The sequence below is a fragment of the Heterodontus francisci genome, chromosome 23 (genome assembly GCF_036365525.1).
Source record: "Heterodontus francisci isolate sHetFra1 chromosome 23, sHetFra1.hap1, whole genome shotgun sequence".
NCBI lineage: Eukaryota > Metazoa > Chordata > Chondrichthyes > Heterodontiformes > Heterodontidae > Heterodontus > Heterodontus francisci.
Window position 1 is genome coordinate 1,050,904 of NC_090393.1, and position 20,344 is coordinate 1,071,247.

At 55.7% G+C, this 20,344-nt stretch overlaps 1 protein-coding gene across 1 annotated transcript in view; it reads left to right on the forward strand.

The window, feature by feature from the left end:
• Positions 1-20,344, forward strand: part of LOC137383041 (scavenger receptor class B member 1-like) — a 305,179-nt gene that overhangs the window by 203,865 nt on the left and 80,970 nt on the right. Inside the window, 1 exon segment of the mRNA XM_068055640.1 lies at positions 1,323-1,396. Coding sequence (XP_067911741.1) covers positions 1,323-1,396 — 74 coding nt within the window.

The following is a 20,344-nucleotide window of genomic DNA, read 5'->3' on the forward strand; positions in this document are numbered from 1 at the left end:
GGAGCTCTGTGGGAGTATGAGTTGTGAATGGGAGCTCTGTGGGAGTATGAGTTGTGAGTGGAAGCTCTGTGGGAGTATGAGCTGTGAATGGGAGCTCTGTGGGAGTATGAGCTGTGAATGGGATCTCTGTGGGAGTATGAGCTGTGAATGGGAGCTCTGTGGGAGTATGAACTGTGAGTGGGAGCTCTGTGGGAGTATGAAATGTGAATGGGAGCTCTGTGCGAGTATGAGCTGTGCGTGGGAGCTCTGTGGGAGTATGAACTGTGAGTGGGAGCTCTGTGGGAGTATGAGTTGTGAATGGGAGCTCTGTGGGAGTATGAACTGTGTGTGGGAGATCTGTGGGAGTATGAGCTGTGCGTGGGAGCTCTGTGGGAGTATGAGTTGTGAATGGGAGCTCTGTGGGAGTATGAACTGTGAGTGGGAGCTCTGTGGGAGTATGAGTTGTGAATGAGAGCTCTGTGGGAGTATGAACTGTGAGTGGGAGCTCTGTGGGAGTATGAACTGTGCGTCGGAGCTCTGTGGGAGTATGAGCTGTGAGTGGAAGCTCTGTGGGAGTATGAGCTGTGATTGGGAGCTCTGTGGGAGTATGAGTTGTGAATGGGAGCTCTGTGGGAGTATGAGTTGTGAGTGGAAGCTCTGTGGGAGTATGAGCTGTGAATGGGAGCTCTGTGGGAGTATGAGCTGTGAATGGGATCTCTGTGGGAGTATGAGCTGTGAATGGGAGCTCTTTGGGAGTATGAACTGTGAGTGGGAGCTCTGTGGGAGTATGAGCTGTGAATGGGAGCTCTGTGGGAGTATGAACTGTGAGTGGAAGCTCTGTGGGAGTATGAGTTGTGAGTGGGAGCTCTGTGGGAGTATGAACTGTGAGTGGGAGCTCTGTGGGAGTATGAACTGTGAGTGGGAGCTCTGTGGGAGTATGAACTGTGAGTGGGAGCTCTGTGGGAGTATGAGCTGAGTATGGGAGCCCTGTGGGAGTGGCAGTGTCACATTGGGAGTATGAATAGTGCTCTTCAACGCAGCCGTCTACATTTCGAAAGATACTCAGTAAATTCGAGATTTCTCCATCTGATAAAATCAGAGTTTTGTTATGCAGATAATCCCGAGACACCGATTTCTCGGAAAAGGGAATGTGAAACTTATGTCCAGCTTGGCAACTGGTTTGACTCTTAACTAAGCCAATTCCGAACAGGGTGAACCGATGAAAGGTCAGCAGAGGTTAACGCTGCACTGACTAACATGACCAGTTACTGATCCAAGTAAACCATTCAACACATCAATCATTATCGAAAATATTCTAAAGGCAATTGTTTTTGCTCTTTCAGTTGACTGGAATCCCCCTGAATGTCTCAATTAAATTACAGTTGAATTTGTTCCTGAAAGCGGCAAAAGGAATATCGTAAGTGAGTTTATTGGATATTTACAATCTTCAGACTGTTTAATGAGCTGATGAAATTGGCTGCACTTTAAAATTGAAGGTCATCACTACCATCCTAATTCCTAACCAGAACTTTAACTCTAACCCTAACCCCTAACCCCTAACCCCTAACCCTAACCCTAACCCCTAACCCTAACCCCTAACCCGAACCCCTAACCCCTAACCCCTAACCCTAACCCCTAACCCCTAACCCTAACCCCTAACCCCTAACCCCTAACCCCGAACTCTAACTCGAACTATAACCCTAACCCTAACCCTAACCCTAACCCTAACCCTAACTCCTGAACCTAACCCTAACTCCTAAACCTAACCCTAACTCCTAACCTGAGCTCTAACCCCTAACCCTAACTCCTAAACCTAACCCTAACTCCTAACCTGAACTCTAACCCTAACCCTAACCCTAACTCCTGAACCTAACCCTAATTCCTAAACCTAACCCTAACTCCTAACCTGAACTCTAACCCTAACCCTAACCCCTAAACCTAACCCTAACTCCTAACCTGAACTCTAACCCTAACCCTAACCCTAATTCCTGAACCTAACCCTAATTCCTAAACCTAACCCTAACTCCTAACCTGAACTCTAACCCTAACCCTAACCCCTAAACCTAACCCTAACTCCTAACCTGAACTCTAACCCTAACCCTAACCCCTAAACCTAAACAGCCCTTACATAGTCCCTATACATCCTCATAGGTATTCTATTTCCTAACCCTTTACGTTAACCTCGCAATTCTAAACACTATTCCCTTAATCTTCTCTAAAACCCTTATTCTAAAATCTATGCTGTTTGTCTTGATCTTAAGCATGACTGCTCGTTCGATTGGATATACTCACTGCAATGTTAGTAATACATGCCTTACATTCCAATTCTAATTATAACCCTAATTGGGTATGAAAGTGGCAGGAAGAGTTGGACGGACACCAATGCAAGGCGTGAGCTGAATAAAAGTGTCAGATACCAGTGAAATGAAACTCAAGAAATGAGTATGTTAGCACGAGATGGGGGTTCCCCGCACCCCTCCCCCCCCCCACCACCGCTGCCCAAATACTCTAACCCTAACCTGAACCCTAACCCTAAAATCCAAAATGGATTAGGCCCTAATATAACGGTAAAAGTCTTAACCTAATACACACATCATAATATAGCCCCTTACACCCCACTGCTGCCCAAATAACCCAAAAGTAACCATAACCCTTATGCAACCAAACCCTGACATTGACATTTGACCCGTGACCATGACCCTAACCCTAACATACCCTCACCATAACCTTGATGTACCCGAAACCTAACTCTAACCCCAATGCACCCTAACCCTAAGGTTAACCCGAACAATAACCCCTAAACTTAAACAGCCTTTACATGGGAACAAAGGAACATAGGAGCAGGAGTAGGCCATTCAGCCCATCGAGCCTGCTCCGCCATTCAATACGATCGTGGCTGATCATCCACTTCAATGCCTTTTTCCCACACTATCCTCGTATACCTTTATGTCCTTGATATTTAGAAATCTGTCAATTTCTACTTCAAACATACTTAGTGACTGAACTTCCACAGCCCTCTGGGGTAGAGAATTCGAAAGTCTCACAACCCTCACCTAGAAGAACAAGGCCAGCAGACATGTTGGAACACCACAAGCAGAAAGTGACCCTCGAAACCACACACCATCCTGACTTGGAACGAGAACTCTGTTCCTTAACTGTCGCTGGGTCAAAATCCTGGAACTCCCAACAGCATCAGTGATGATGTCAGTTTGGCGAAGTGGGGAGAAGTCTTTGAGTCAGAAGGTTGTGGGTTCAAGCCCCACTCCACAGATCTGAGAATAAAGGCCCAGGCTGACGGTCCCCATGCTTACTGAGGGAGTGCTGCACTGTCGGAGGGTCAGAACTGAGGGAGTGCTGCACTGTCAGAGGGTCAGTACTGAGGGAGTGCTGCATTGTCAGAGGGTCAGTACTATGGGAGTACTGCACTGTCAGAGGGTCAGTACTGATGGAGTGCTGCACTGTCAGAGGGTCAGTACTGAGGGAGTGCTGCACTGTCAGAGGGTCAGTACTGAGGGAGTGCTGCACTGTCAGAGGGTCAGTACCGAGGGAGTGCTGCACTGTCAGAGGGTCAGTACCGAGGGAGTGCTGCACTGTCAGAGGGTCAGTACTGACGGAGTGCTGCACTGTCAGAGGGGCAGTACTGAGGGAGAGCTGCACTGTCAGAGGGTCAGTACTGAGGGAGTGCTGCACTGTCGGAGGGTCAGTACTGAGGGAGTGCTGCACTGTCAGAGGGTCAGTACAGAGAGAGCGCTGAACTGTCAGAGGGTCAGTACAGAGAGAGCGCTGAACTGTCGGAGGGACAGTACTGAGAGAGTGCTGCACTGTCAGAGGGGCAGTACTGAGGGAGTGCTGCACAGTCAGAGGGTCAGTACTGAGGGAGTGCTGCACTGTCAGAGGGTCAGTACTGAGGGAGTGCTGCACTGTCAGAGGGTCAGTACAGAGAGAGCGCGGAACTGTCGGAGGGTCAGTACAAAGAGAGCGCTGAACTGTCAAAGGGACAGTACTGAGAGAGTGCTGCACTGTCAGAGGGGCAGTACTGAGGGAGCGCTGCACTGTCAGAGGGGCAATGCTGAGGGAGTGCTGCATTGTCGGAGAATCAGTACTGAGAGAGCGCTGCACTTTCAGAGGGCCAGTACTGAGGGAGCGCTGCACTGTCGGAGGGTCAGTACTCAGGGAATGCTGCATTGTCGGAGGGTCAGTACTGAGAGAGCGCTGCACTGTCAGAGGGTCAGTACTGAGGGAGTGCTGCACTGTCGGAGGGTCAGTACTGAGGGAGTGCTGCACTGTCGGAGGGTCAGTACTGAGGGAGCGCTGCACTGTTGGAGGGTCAGTACTGAGGGAGCGCTGCACTGTCGGAGGGTCAGTACTGAAGGAGTGCTGCAATGTCGGGGGATCAGCACCAAGAACAAAGAACAAAGAACTGTACAGCACATGAACAGGCCATTCGGCCCTCCAAGCCTGCGCCGATCTTGATGCCTGCATAAACTAACACCTTCTGCACTTCCGGGGACCGTATCCCTCTATTCCCTTCCTATTCATATATTTGTCAAGATGTCTCTTAAACGTCGCTATCGTACCTGCTTCCACCACCTCCCCTGGCAGCAAGTTCCAGGCACTCACCACCCTCTGTGTAAAAAACCTGCCTCGCACATCCCCTCTAAACTTTGCCCCTCTCACCTTAAACCTATGTTCCCTAGTAACTGACTCTTCCACCCTGGGAAAAAGATTCTGACTATCCACTCTTTCCATGCCGCTCATAACCTTGTAAATCTCTATCATGTCGCCCCTCCACCTCCGTCGTTCCAGTGAAAACAATCTGAGTTTGTCCAACCTCTCCTCATAGCTAATGCCCTCCAGACCAGGCAACATCCTGGTAAACCTCCTCTGTACCCTCTCCAAAGCCTCCACGTCCTTCTGGTAGTGTGGCGACCAGAATTGCACGCAATATTCTAAGTGTGGCCTAACTAAAGTTCTGTACAGCTGCAGCATGACTTGCCAATTTTTATACTCTTTGCCCCGACCGATGAAGGCAAGCATGCCGTATGCCTTCTTGTCTACCTTATCCACCTGCCTTGCCACTTTCAGTGACCTGTGGACCTGTACGCCCAGATCTCTCTGCCTGTCAATACTCCTAAGGGTTCTGACAATCCTCATCATTATCCGCAACTCCACCAACCTTTGTGTCGTCCGCAAACTTACTAATCAGACCAGCGACATTTTCCTCCAAATCATTTATATATACTACAAACAGCAAAGGTCCCAGCACTGATCCCTGTGCAACACCACTAGTCACATCCCTCCATTCGGAAAAACACCCATCCACTGCTACCCTCTGTCTTCTATGAACGAGCCAGTTCTGTATCCATCTTGCCAGCTCACCTCTGATCCCGTGTGACTTCACCTTTTGTATCAGTCTGCCATGAGGAACCTTGTCAAAGGCTTTACTAAAGTCCATATAGATAACATCCACTGCCCTTCCTTCATCAATCAGCTTCGTCACTTCCTCAAAAAACTCAATCAAGTTAGTGAGACACGACCTCCCCTTCACAAAACCATGCTGTCTCTCACTAATAAGTTCGTTTGTTTCCAAATGGGAGTAAATCCTGTCCCGAAGAATCCTCTCTAATAATTTCCCTACCCCTGACGTAAGGCTCACCGGCCTATAATTTCCTGGATTATCCGTGCTGCCCTTCTTAAACAAAGGAACAACATTGGCTATTCTCCAGTCCTCTGGGACCTCACCTGTAACCAATGAGGATGCAAAGATTTCTGTCAAGGCCCCAGCAATTTCTTCCCTTGCCTCCCTCAGTATTCTGGGGTGGATCCCATCAGGCCCTGGGGACTTATCTACCTTAATGGTTTGCAAGACACCCAACACCTCCTCCTTTTTTATAACGAGATGACTGAGACTATCTGCACTCCCTTCCCTCAGCTCATCATCCACCAAGTCCTTTTCTTTGGTGAATACTGATGCAAAGTACTCATTTAGTACCTCGCCCATTTCCTCTGGCTCCTCACATAGATTCCATTCTCTGTCCTTCAGTGGGCCAACCCTTTCCCTGGTGACCCGCTTGCTCATTATATATGTATAAAAAGCCTTGGGATTCTCCTTAATCCTGTTTGCCAATGACTTTTCATGACCCCTTTTAGCCCACCTAACTCCTTACTCCCGACCGAGGGAGTGCTGCACTGTCAGAGGGCAATACTGAGGGAGCGCTGCACTGTCGGAGGGTCAGTACTGAGGGAGCGTCGCACTGTCAGAGGGTCAGTACTGAGGGAGCGCTGCACTGTCAGAGGGTCAGTACTGAGGGAGCGCTGCACTGTCGGAGGGTCAGTACTGAGGGAGCGTCGCACTGTCAGAGGGTCAGTACTGAGGGAGCGCTGCACTGTCAGAGGGTCAGTACTGAGGGAGCGCCGCACTGTCAGAGGGTCAAAACTGAGGGAGCGCTGCACTGTCAGAGGGTCAATACTGAGTGAGTGCTGCACTGTCAGAGGGTCAGTACTGAGGGAGCGCCGCACTGTCAGAGGGTCAAAACTGAGGGAGCGCTGCACTGTCAGAGGGTCAATACTGAGGGAGTGCTGCACTGCCAGAGGGTCAGTACTGAGGGAGCGCTGCACTGTCAGAGGGTCAAAACTGAGGGAGCGCTGCACTGTCAGAGGGTCAATACTGAGGGAGTGCTGCACTGACAGATGATCAAAACTGAGGGAGCGCTGCACTGTCAGAGGGTCAATACTGAGGGAGCGCTGCACTGTCGGAGGGTCAATACTGAGGGAGTGCTGCACTGTCAGATGATCAATACTGAGGGAGCGCTGCACTGTTGGAGGGTCAGTACTGAGGGAGCGCTGCACTGTCGGAGGGTCAGTACTGAGGGAGTGCTGCACTGTCAGGGGGTCAGTACTGAGGAAGCGCCACACTGTGGGAGGGTCAGTACTGAGGGAGCGTTGCACTGTCGGAGGGTCAGTACTGAGGGAGTGCCGCACTGTCAGAGGGTCAGTACTGAGGGAGCGTTGCACTGTCAGAGGGTCAGCACTGAGGGAGCGCTGCACTGTCAGAGGGTCTGTACTGAGGGAGTGCTGCACTGTCAGAGAGTCAGTACTGAGGGAGTGCTGCACTGTCAGAGGGTCAGTACTGAGTAAATACTGTACTGTCAGAGGGTCAGTACTGAGGGAGCGCTGCACTGTCAGAGGGTCAGTACTGAGTAAATACTGTACTGTCAGAGGGTCAGTACTGAGGGAGCGCTGCACTGTCAGAGGGTCAGTTCTGAGGGAGTGCTGCACTGTCAGAGGGTCTGTACCGAGGGAGCGCTGCACTGTCAGAGGGTCAGTACTGAGGGAGCGCCGCACTGTCAGAGGGTCAATACTGAGGGAGTGCTGCCCTGTCAGAGGGTCAGTACTGAGGGAGTGCTGCACTGTCGGAGGGTCAGTACTGAGGGAGTGCTGCACTGTCGGAGGGTCAGTACTGAGGGAGCGCTGCACTGTTGGAGGGTCAGTACTGAGGGAGCGCTGCACTGTCGGAGGGTCAGTACTGAAGGAGTGCTGCAATGTCGGGGGATCAGCACCAAGAACAAAGAACAAAGAACTGTACAGCACATGAACAGGCCATTCGGCCCTCCAAGCCTGCGCCGATCTTGATGCCTGCATAAACTAACACCTTCTGCACTTCCGGGGACCGTATCCCTCTATTCCCTTCCTATTCATATATTTGTCAAGATGTCTCTTAAACGTCGCTATCGTACCTGCTTCCACCACCTCCCCTGGCAGCAAGTTCCAGGCACTCACCACCCTCTGTGTAAAAAACCTGCCTCGCACATCCCCTCTAAACTTTGCCCCTCTCACCTTAAACCTATGTCCCCTAGTAACTGACTCTTCCACCCTGGGAAAAAGATTCTGACTATCCACTCTTTCCATGCCGCTCATAACCTTGTAAATCTCTATCATGTCGCCCCTCCACCTCCGTCGTTCCAGTGAAAACAATCTGAGTTTGTCCAACCTCTCCTCATAGCTAATGCCCTCCAGACCAGGCAACATCCTGGTAAACCTCCTCTGTACCCTCTCCAAAGCCTCCACGTCCTTCTGGTAGTGTGGCGACCAGAATTGCACGCAATATTCTAAGTGTGGCCTAACTAAAGTTCTGTACAGCTGCAGCATGACTTGCCAATTTTTATACTCTTTGCCCCGACCGATGAAGGCAAGCATGCCGTATGCCTTCTTGTCTACCTTATCCACCTGCCTTGCCACTTTCAGTGACCTGTGGACCTGTACGCCCAGATCTCTCTGCCTGTCAATACTCCTAAGGGTTCTGACAATCCTCATCATTATCCGCAACTCCACCAACCTTTGTGTCGTCCGCAAACTTACTAATCAGACCAGCGACATTTTCCTCCAAATCATTTATATATACTACAAACAGCAAAGGTCCCAGCACTGATCCCTGTGCAACACCACTAGTCACATCCCTCCATTCGGAAAAACACCCATCCACTGCTACCCTCTGTCTTCTATGAACGAGCCAGTTCTGTATCCATCTTGCCAGCTCACCTCTGATCCCGTGTGACTTCACCTTTTGTATCAGTCTGCCATGAGGAACCTTGTCAAAGGCTTTACTAAAGTCCATATAGATAACATCCACTGCCCTTCCTTCATCAATCAGCTTCGTCACTTCCTCAAAAAACTCAATCAAGTTAGTGAGACACGACCTCCCCTTCACAAAACCATGCTGTCTCTCACTAATAAGTTCGTTTGTTTCCAAATGGGAGTAAATCCTGTCCCGAAGAATCCTCTCTAATAATTTCCCTACCCCTGACGTAAGGCTCACCGGCCTATAATTTCCTGGATTATCCTTGCTACCCTTCTTAAACAAAGGAACAACATTGGCTATTCTCCAGTCCTCTGGGACCTCACCTGTAACCAATGAGGATGCAAAGATTTCTGTCAAGGCCCCAGCAATTTCTTCCCTTGCCTCCCTCAGTATTCTGGGGTGGATCCCATCAGGCCCTGGGGACTTATCTACCTTAATGGTTTGCAAGACACCCAACACCTCCTCCTTTTTTATAACGAGATGACTGAGACTATCTACACTCCCTTCCCTCAGCTCATCATCCACCAAGTCCTTTTCTTTGGTGAATACTGATGCAAAGTACTCATTTAGTACCTCGCCCATTTCCTCTGGCTCCTCACATAGATTCCATTCTCTGTCCTTCAGTGGGCCAACCCTTTCCCTGGTGACCCGCTTGCTCATTATATATGTATAAAAAGCCTTGGGATTCTCCTTAATCCTGTTTGCCAATGACTTTTCATGACCCCTTTTAGCCCACCTAACTCCTTACTCCCGACCGAGGGAGTGCTGCACTGTCAGAGGGCAATACTGAGGGAGCGCTGCACTGTCGGAGGGTCAGTACTGAGGGAGCGTCGCACTGTCAGAGGGTCAGTACTGAGGGAGCGCTGCACTGTCAGAGGGTCAGTACTGAGGGAGCGCTGCACTGTCGGAGGGTCAGTACTGAGGGAGCGTCGCACTGTCAGAGGGTCAGTACTGAGGGAGCGCTGCACTGTCAGAGGGTCAGTACTGAGGGAGCGCCGCACTGTCAGAGGGTCAAAACTGAGGGAGCGCTGCACTGTCAGAGGGTCAATACTGAGTGAGTGCTGCACTGTCAGAGGGTCAGTACTGAGGGAGCGCCGCACTGTCAGAGGGTCAAAACTGAGGGAGCGCTGCACTGTCAGAGGGTCAATACTGAGGGAGTGCTGCACTGCCAGAGGGTCAGTACTGAGGGAGCGCTGCACTGTCAGAGGGTCAAAACTGAGGGAGCGCTGCACTGTCAGAGGGTCAATACTGAGGGAGTGCTGCACTGACAGATGATCAAAACTGAGGGAGCGCTGCACTGTCAGAGGGTCAATACTGAGGGAGCGCTGCACTGTCGGAGGGTCAATACTGAGGGAGTGCTGCACTGTCAGATGATCAATACTGAGGGAGCGCTGCACTGTTGGAGGGTCAGTACTGAGGGAGCGCTGCACTGTCGGAGGGTCAGTACTGAGGGAGTGCTGCACTGTCAGGGGGTCAGTACTGAGGAAGCGCCACACTGTGGGAGGGTCAGTACTGAGGGAGCGTTGCACTGTCGGAGGGTCAGTACTGAGGGAGTGCCGCACTGTCAGAGGGTCAGTACTGAGGGAGCGTTGCACTGTCAGAGGGTCAGCACTGAGGGAGCGCTGCACTGTCAGAGGGTCAGTTCTGAGGGAGTGCTGCACTGTCAGAGGGTCTGTACTGAGGGAGTGCTGCACTGTCAGAGAGTCAGTACTGAGGGAGTGCTGCACTGTCAGAGGGTCAGTACTGAGTAAATACTGTACTGTCAGAGGGTCAGTACTGAGGGAGCGCTGCACTGTCAGAGGGTCAGTACTGAGTAAATACTGTACTGTCAGAGGGTCAGTACTGAGGGAGCGCTGCACTGTCAGAGGGTCAGTTCTGAGGGAGTGCTGCACTGTCAGAGGGTCTGTACCGAGGGAGCGCTGCACTGTCAGAGGGTCAGTACTGAGGGAGCGCCGCACTGTCAGAGGGTCAATACTGAGGGAGTGCTGCCCTGTCAGAGGGTCAGTACTGAGGGAGCGCCGCACTGTCGGAGGGTCAGTACTGAGGGAATGCTGCACTGTCAGAGGGTCAATACTGAGGGAGCGCAGCACTGTCGGAGGGTCAGTACTGAGGGAATGCTGCACTGTCAGAGGGTCAGTACTGAGGGAGCGCCGCACTGTCGGAGGGTCAGTGCTGAGGGAGTGCTGCACTGTCAGAGGGTCAGTACTGAGGGAGTGCCGCACTGTCGGAGGGTCAGTACTGAGGGAGTGCTGCACTGTCGGAGGGTCAGTACTGAGGGAGCGCTGCCCTGTCAGAGGGTCAGTACTGAACGGGCGCCGCACTGTCAGAGGGTCAGTACTGAGGGAGCGCCGCACTGTCAGAGGGTCAGTCCTGAGGGAGTGCTGCACTGTCAGAGGGTCAGTACTGAGGGAGTGCCGCACTGTCGGAGGGTCAGTACTGAGGGAGTGCTGCACTGTCGGAGGGTCAGTACTGAGGGAGCGCTGCCCTGTCAGAGGGTCAGTACTGAGGGAATGCTGCACTGTCAGAGGGTCAGTACTGAGGGAGCGCTGCACTGTCGGAGGGTCAGTACTGAGGGAATGCTGCACTGTCAGAGGGTCAGTACTGAGGGAGCGCTGCACTGTCGGAGGGTCAGTACTGAGGGAGTGCCGCACTGTCAGAGGGTCAGTACTGAGGGAGCGTCGCACTGTCAGAGGGTCAGTACTGAGGGAGCGCTGCACTGTCGGAGGGTCAGTACTGAGGGAGTGCCGCACTGTCAGAGGGTCAATACTGAGGGAGCGCCGCACTGTCAGAGGGTCAGTACTGAAGGAGTGCCGCTCTGTCGGAGGGTCAGTACTGAGGGAGCGCTGCACTGTCGGAGGGTCAGTACTGAGGGAGTGCCGCACTGTCAGAGAGTCAATACTGAGGGAGCGCTGCACTGTCAGAGGGTCAATACTGAGGGAGCGCTGCACTGTCAGAGGGTCAGTACTGAGGGAGCGCTGCACTGTCAGAGGGTCATTTCTGAGGGAGTGCTGCACTGTCAGAGGGTCTGTACTGAGGGAGCGCTGCACTGTCGGAGGGTCAGTACTGAGTGAGTGCTGCACTGTCAGAGGGTCAGTACTGAGGGAGCGCTGCACTGTCAGAGGTTCAGTACTGAGGGAGCGCCGCACTGTCAGAGGGTCAGTACTGAAGGAGTGCCGCTCTGTCGGAGGGTCAGTACTGAGGGAGCGCTGCACTGTCGGAGGGTCAGTACTGAGGGAGTGCCGCACTGTCAGAGGGTCAATACTGAGGGCGCGCCACACTGTCAGAGGGTCAATACTGAGGGAGCGCTGCACTGTCAGAGGGTCAGTACTGAGGGAGTGCTGCACTGTCAGGGGGTCAGTACTGAGGGAGTGCTGCACTGTCGGAGGGTCAGTACTGAAGGAGCGCTGCACTGTCGGAGGGTCAGTACTGAGGGAGCGCCGCACTGTCAGAGGGTCAGTACTGAGGGAGTGCTGCACTGTCAGAGGGTCAGTACTGAGGGAGCGCCGCACTGTCAGAGGGTCAGTACTGAGGGAGCGCCGCACTGTCAAAGGGTCAGTACTGAGGGAGCGCTGCACTGTCAGAGGGTCAGGACTGAGGGAGCGCCGCACTGTCAGAGGGTCAGTACTGAGGGAGCGTCGCACTGTCGGAGGGTCAGTACTGAGGGAGTGCTGCACTGTCAGAGGGTCAGTACTGAGGGAGCGCCGCACTGTCGGAGGGTCAGTACTGAGGGAATGCTGCACTGTCAGAGGGTCAGTACTGGGCGGGCGCCGCACTGTCAGAGGGTCAGTACTGAGCGGGCGCCGCACTGTCAGAGGGTCAGTACTGAGGGAGTGCTGCACTGTCAGAGGGTCAGTACTGAGGGAGCGCCGCACTGTCAGAGGGTCAGTACTGAGGGAGTGCTGCACTGTCAGAGGGTCAGTACTGAGGGAGCGCCACACTGTCAGAGGGTCAGTACTGAGGGAGTGCTGCACTGTCGGAGGGTCAGTACTGAGGGAGCGCTGCACTGTCGGAGGGTCAGTACTGAGGGAGCGCCGCACTGTCAGAGGGTCAGTACTGAGGGAGCACCGCACTGTCGGAGTGTCAGTACTGAGGGAGCGCCGCACTGTCAGAGGGTCAGTACTGAGGGAGCACCGCACTGTCGGAGTGTCAGTACTGAGGTAGCGCCGCACTGTCGGAGGGTCAGTACTGAGGGAGTGCTGCACTGTCGGAGGGTCAGTACTGAGGGAGCGCTGCACTGTCGGAGGGTCAGTACTGAGGGAGCGCCGCACTGTCAGAGGGTCAGTACTGAGGGAGCGCCGCACTGTCGGAGGGTCAGTACTGAGTGAGTGCTGCACTGTCAGAGGGTCAGTACTGAGGGAGTGCTGCACTGTCGGAGGGTCAGTACTGAGGGAGCGCTGCACTGTCGGAGGGTCAGTACTGAGGGAGCGCCGCACTGTCAGAGGGTCAGTACTGAGGGAGCGCCGCACTGTCGGAGGGTCAGTACTGAGTGAGTGCTGCACTGTCAGAGGGTCAGTACTGAGGGAGTGCTGCACTGTCGGAGGGTCAGTACTGAGGGAGCGCTGCACTGTCGGAGGGTCAGTACTGGGCGGGCGCCGCACTGTCAGAGGGTCAGTACTGAGGGAGTGCTGCACTGTCAGAGGGTCAGTACTGAGGGAGCGCCGCACTGTCAGAGGGTCAGTACTGAGGGAGTGCTGCACTGTCAGAGGGTCAGTACTGAGGGAGCGCCACACTGTCAGAGGGTCAGTACTGAGGGAGTGCTGCACTGTCGGAGGGTCAGTACTGAGGGAGCGCTGCACTGTCGGAGGGTCAGTACTGAGGGAGCGCCGCACTGTCAGAGGGTCAGTACTGAGGGAGCACCGCACTGTCGGAGTGTCAGTACTGAGGGAGCGCCGCACTGTCAGAGGGTCAGTACTGAGGGAGCACCGCACTGTCGGAGTGTCAGTACTGAGGTAGCGCCGCACTGTCGGAGGGTCAGTACTGAGGGAGTGCTGCACTGTCGGAGGGTCAGTACTGAGGGAGCGCTGCACTGTCGGAGGGTCAGTACTGAGGGAGCGCCGCACTGTCAGAGGGTCAGTACTGAGGGAGCGCCGCACTGTCGGAGGGTCAGTACTGAGTGAGTGCTGCACTGTCAGAGGGTCAGTACTGAGGGAGTGCTGCACTGTCGGAGGGTCAGTACTGAGCAAGCGCTGCACTGTCAGAGGGTCAGTACTGAGGGAGCGCTGCACTGTCGGAGGGTCAGTACTGAGGGAGCGCCGCACTGTCAGAGGGTCAGTACTGAGGGAGCGCCGCACTGTCGGAGGGTCAGTACTGAGTGAGTGCTGCACTGTCAGAGGGTCAGTACTGAGGGAGTGCTGCACTGTCGGAGGGTCAGTACTGAGCAAGCGCTGCACTGTCAGAGGGTCAGTACTGAGGGAGTGCTGCACTGTCGGAGGGTCAGTACTGAGGGAGTGCTGCACTGTCAGAGGGTCAGTACTGAGGGAGTGCTGCACTGTCAGAGGGTCAGTACTGAGGGAGCGTCGCACTGTTGGAGTGTCAGTACTGAGGGAGTGCTGCACTGTCAGAGGGTCAGTACTGAGGGAGTGCTGCACTGTCGGAGGGTCAGTACTGAGCAAGCGCTGCACTGTCGGAGGGTCAGTACTGAGGGAGTGCTGCACTGTCAGAGGGTCAGTACTGAGGGAGCGCCGCACTGTCGGAGGGTCAGTACTGAGGGAGCGCTGCACTGTCGGAGGGTCAGTACTGAGGGAGTGCTGCACTGTCAGGGGGTCAGTACTGAGGAAGCGCCACACTGTGGGAGGGTCAGTACTGAGGGAGCGTTGCACTGTCGGAGGGTCAGTACTGAGGGAGTGCCGCACTGTCAGAGGGTCAGTACTGAGGGAGCGTTGCACTGTCAGAGGGTCAGCACTGAGGGAGCGCTGCACTGTCAGAGGGTCAGTTCTGAGGGAGTGCTGCACTGTCAGAGGGTCTGTACTGAGGGAGTGCTGCACTGTCAGAGAGTCAGTACTGAGGGAGTGCTGCACTGTCAGAGGGTCAGTACTGAGTAAATACTGTACTGTCAGAGGGTCAGTACTGAGGGAGCGCTGCACTGTCAGAGGGTCAGTACTGAGTAAATACTGTACTGTCAGAGGGTCAGTACTGAGGGAGCGCTGCACTGTCAGAGGGTCAGTTCTGAGGGAGTGCTGCACTGTCAGAGGGTCTGTACCGAGGGAGCGCTGCACTGTCAGAGGGTCAGTACTGAGGGAGCGCCGCACTGTCAGAGGGTCAATACTGAGGGAGTGCTGCCCTGTCAGAGGGTCAGTACTGAGGGAGCGCCGCACTGTCGGAGGGTCAGTACTGAGGGAATGCTGCACTGTCAGAGGGTCAATACTGAGGGAGCGCAGCACTGTCGGAGGGTCAGTACTGAGGGAATGCTGCACTGTCAGAGGGTCAGTACTGAGGGAGCGCCGCACTGTCGGAGGGTCAGTGCTGAGGGAGTGCTGCACTGTCAGAGGGTCAGTACTGAGGGAGTGCCGCACTGTCGGAGGGTCAGTACTGAGGGAGTGCTGCACTGTCGGAGGGTCAGTACTGAGGGAGCGCTGCCCTGTCAGAGGGTCAGTACTGAACGGGCGCCGCACTGTCAGAGGGTCAGTACTGAGGGAGCGCCGCACTGTCAGAGGGTCAGTCCTGAGGGAGTGCTGCACTGTCAGAGGGTCAGTACTGAGGGAGTGCCGCACTGTCGGAGGGTCAGTACTGAGGGAGTGCTGCACTGTCGGAGGGTCAGTACTGAGGGAGCGCTGCCCTGTCAGAGGGTCAGTACTGAGGGAATGCTGCACTGTCAGAGGGTCAGTACTGAGGGAGCGCTGCACTGTCGGAGGGTCAGTACTGAGGGAATGCTGCACTGTCAGAGGGTCAGTACTGAGGGAGCGCTGCACTGTCGGAGGGTCAGTACTGAGGGAGTGCCGCACTGTCAGAGGGTCAGTACTGAGGGAGCGTCGCACTGTCAGAGGGTCAGTACTGAGGGAGCGCTGCACTGTCGGAGGGTCAGTACTGAGGGAGTGCCGCACTGTCAGAGGGTCAATACTGAGGGAGCGCCGCACTGTCAGAGGGTCAGTACTGAAGGAGTGCCGCTCTGTCGGAGGGTCAGTACTGAGGGAGCGCTGCACTGTCGGAGGGTCAGTACTGAGGGAGTGCCGCACTGTCAGAGAGTCAATACTGAGGGAGCGCTGCACTGTCAGAGGGTCAATACTGAGGGAGCGCTGCACTGTCAGAGGGTCAGTACTGAGGGAGCGCTGCACTGTCAGAGGGTCATTTCTGAGGGAGTGCTGCACTGTCAGAGGGTCTGTACTGAGGGAGCGCTGCACTGTCGGAGGGTCAGTACTGAGTGAGTGCTGCACTGTCAGAGGGTCAGTACTGAGGGAGCGCTGCACTGTCAGAGGTTCAGTACTGAGGGAGCGCCGCACTGTCAGAGGGTCAGTACTGAAGGAGTGCCGCTCTGTCGGAGGGTCAGTACTGAGGGAGCGCTGCACTGTCGGAGGGTCAGTACTGAGGGAGTGCCGCACTGTCAGAGGGTCAATACTGAGGGCGCGCCACACTGTCAGAGGGTCAATACTGAGGGAGCGCTGCACTGTCAGAGGGTCAGTACTGAGGGAGTGCTGCACTGTCAGGGGGTCAGTACTGAGGGAGTGCTGCACTGTCGGAGGGTCAGTACTGAAGGAGCGCTGCACTGTCGGAGGGTCAGTACTGAGGGAGCGCCGCACTGTCAGAGGGTCAGTACTGAGGGAGTGCTGCACTGTCAGAGGGTCAGTACTGAGGGAGCGCCGCACTGTCAGAGGGTCAGTACTGAGGGAGCGCCGCACTGTCAAAGGGTCAGTACTGAGGGAGCGCTGCACTGTCAGAGGGTCAGGACTGAGGGAGCGCCGCACTGTCAGAGGGTCAGTACTGAGGGAGCGTCGCACTGTCGGAGGGTCAGTACTGAGGGAGTGCTGCACTGTCAGAGGGTCAGTACTGAGGGAGCGCCGCACTGTCGGAGGGTCAGTACTGAGGGAATGCTGCACTGTCAGAGGGTCAGTACTGGGCGGGCGCCGCACTGTCAGAGGGTCAGTACTGAGCGGGCGCCGCACTGTCAGAGGGTCAGTACTGAGGGAGTGCTGCACTGTCAGAGGGTCAGTACTGAGGGAGCGCCGCACTGTCAGAGGGTCAGTACTGAGGGAGTGCTGCACTGTCAGAGGGTCAGTACTGAGGGAGCGCCACACTGTCAGAGGGTCAGTACTGAGGGAGTGCTGCACTGTCGGAGGGTCAGTACTGAGGGAGCGCTGCACTGTCGGAGGGTCAGTACTGAGGGAGCGCCGCACTGTCAGAGGGTCAGTACTGAGGGAGCACCGCACTGTCGGAGTGTCAGTACTGAGGGAGCGCCGCACTGTCAGAGGGTCAGTACTGAGGGAGCACCGCACTGTCGGAGTGTCAGTACTGAGGTAGCGCCGCACTGTCGGAGGGTCAGTACTGAGGGAGTGCTGCACTGTCGGAGGGTCAGTACTGAGGGAGCGCTGCACTGTCGGAGGGTCAGTACTGAGGGAGCGCCGCACTGTCAGAGGGTCAGTACTGAGGGAGCGCCGCACTGTCGGAGGGTCAGTACTGAGTGAGTGCTGCACTGTCAGAGGGTCAGTACTGAGGGAGTGCTGCACTGTCGGAGGGTCAGTACTGAGGGAGCGCTGCACTGTCGGAGGGTCAGTACTGAGGGAGCGCCGCACTGTCAGAGGGTCAGTACTGAGGGAGCGCCGCACTGTCGGAGGGTCAGTACTGAGTGAGTGCTGCACTGTCAGAGGGTCAGTACTGAGGGAGTGCTGCACTGTCGGAGGGTCAGTACTGAGGGAGCGCTGCACTGTCGGAGGGTCAGTACTGGGCGGGCGCCGCACTGTCAGAGGGTCAGTACTGAGGGAGTGCTGCACTGTCAGAGGGTCAGTACTGAGGGAGCGCCGCACTGTCAGAGGGTCAGTACTGAGGGAGTGCTGCACTGTCAGAGGGTCAGTACTGAGGGAGCGCCACACTGTCAGAGGGTCAGTACTGAGGGAGTGCTGCACTGTCGGAGGGTCAGTACTGAGGGAGCGCTGCACTGTCGGAGGGTCAGTACTGAGGGAGCGCCGCACTGTCAGAGGGTCAGTACTGAGGGAGCACCGCACTGTCGGAGTGTCAGTACTGAGGGAGCGCCGCACTGTCAGAGGGTCAGTACTGAGGGAGCACCGCACTGTCGGAGTGTCAGTACTGAGGTAGCGCCGCACTGTCGGAGGGTCAGTACTGAGGGAGTGCTGCACTGTCGGAGGGTCAGTACTGAGGGAGCGCTGCACTGTCGGAGGGTCAGTACTGAGGGAGCGCCGCACTGTCAGAGGGTCAGTACTGAGGGAGCGCCGCACTGTCGGAGGGTCAGTACTGAGTGAGTGCTGCACTGTCAGAGGGTCAGTACTGAGGGAGTGCTGCACTGTCGGAGGGTCAGTACTGAGCAAGCGCTGCACTGTCAGAGGGTCAGTACTGAGGGAGCGCTGCACTGTCGGAGGGTCAGTACTGAGGGAGCGCCGCACTGTCAGAGGGTCAGTACTGAGGGAGCGCCGCACTGTCGGAGGGTCAGTACTGAGTGAGTGCTGCACTGTCAGAGGGTCAGTACTGAGGGAGTGCTGCACTGTCGGAGGGTCAGTACTGAGCAAGCGCTGCACTGTCAGAGGGTCAGTACTGAGGGAGTGCTGCACTGTCGGAGGGTCAGTACTGAGGGAGTGCTGCACTGTCAGAGGGTCAGTACTGAGGGAGTGCTGCACTGTCAGAGGGTCAGTACTGAGGGAGCGTCGCACTGTTGGAGTGTCAGTACTGAGGGAGTGCTGCACTGTCAGAGGGTCAGTACTGAGGGAGTGCTGCACTGTCGGAGGGTCAGTACTGAGCAAGCGCTGCACTGTCGGAGGGTCAGTACTGAGGGAGTGCTGCACTGTCAGAGGGTCAGTACTGAGGGAGCGCCGCACTGTCGGAGGGTCAGTACTGAGGGAGCGCTGCACTGTCGGAGGGTCAGTACTGAGGGAGTGCTGCACTGTCAGGGGGTCAGTACTGAGGAAGCGCCACACTGTGGGAGGGTCAGTACTGAGGGAGCGTTGCACTGTCGGAGGGTCAGTACTGAGGGAGTGCCGCACTGTCAGAGGGTCAGTACTGAGGGAGCGTTGCACTGTCAGAGGGTCAGCACTGAGGGAGCGCTGCACTGTCAGAGGGTCAGTTCTGAGGGAGTGCTGCACTGTCAGAGGGTCTGTACTGAGGGAGTGCTGCACTGTCAGAGAGTCAGTACTGAGGGAGTGCTGCACTGTCAGAGGGTCAGTACTGAGTAAATACTGTACTGTCAGAGGGTCAGTACTGAGGGAGCGCTGCACTGTCAGAGGGTCAGTACTGAGTAAATACTGTACTGTCAGAGGGTCAGTACTGAGGGAGCGCTGCACTGTCAGAGGGTCAGTTCTGAGGGAGTGCTGCACTGTCAGAGGGTCTGTACCGAGGGAGCGCTGCACTGTCAGAGGGTCAGTACTGAGGGAGCGCCGCACTGTCAGAGGGTCAATACTGAGGGAGTGCTGCCCTGTCAGAGGGTCAGTACTGAGGGAGCGCCGCACTGTCGGAGGGTCAGTACTGAGGGAATGCTGCACTGTCAGAGGGTCAATACTGAGGGAGCGCAGCACTGTCGGAGGGTCAGTACTGAGGGAATGCTGCACTGTCAGAGGGTCAGTACTGAGGGAGCGCCGCACTGTCGGAGGGTCAGTGCTGAGGGAGTGCTGCACTGTCAGAGGGTCAGTACTGAGGGAGTGCCGCACTGTCGGAGGGTCAGTACTGAGGGAGTGCTGCACTGTCGGAGGGTCAGTACTGAGGGAGCGCTGCCCTGTCAGAGGGTCAGTACTGAACGGGCGCCGCACTGTCAGAGGGTCAGTACTGAGGGAGCGCCGCACTGTCAGAGGGTCAGTCCTGAGGGAGTGCTGCACTGTCAGAGGGTCAGTACTGAGGGAGTGCCGCACTGTCGGAGGGTCAGTACTGAGGGAGTGCTGCACTGTCGGAGGGTCAGTACTGAGGGAGCGCTGCCCTGTCAGAGGGTCAGTACTGAGGGAATGCTGCACTGTCAGAGGGTCAGTACTGAGGGAGCGCTGCACTGTCGGAGGGTCAGTACTGAGGGAATGCTGCACTGTCAGAGGGTCAGTACTGAGGGAGCGCTGCACTGTCGGAGGGTCAGTACTGAGGGAGTGCCGCACTGTCAGAGGGTCAGTACTGAGGGAGCGTCGCACTGTCAGAGGGTCAGTACTGAGGGAGCGCTGCACTGTCGGAGGGTCAGTACTGAGGGAGTGCCGCACTGTCAGAGGGTCAATACTGAGGGAGCGCCGCACTGTCAGAGGGTCAGTACTGAAGGAGTGCCGCTCTGTCGGAGGGTCAGTACTGAGGGAGCGCTGCACTGTCGGAGGGTCAGTACTGAGGGAGTGCCGCACTGTCAGAGAGTCAATACTGAGGGAGCGCTGCACTGTCAGAGGGTCAATACTGAGGGAGCGCTGCACTGTCAGAGGGTCAGTACTGAGGGAGCGCTGCACTGTCAGAGGGTCATTTCTGAGGGAGTGCTGCACTGTCAGAGGGTCTGTACTGAGGGAGCGCTGCACTGTCGGAGGGTCAGTACTGAGTGAGTGCTGCACTGTCAGAGGGTCAGTACTGAGGGAGCGCTGCACTGTCAGAGGTTCAGTACTGAGGGAGCGCCGCACTGTCAGAGGGTCAGTACTGAAGGAGTGCCGCTCTGTCGGAGGGTCAGTACTGAGGGAGCGC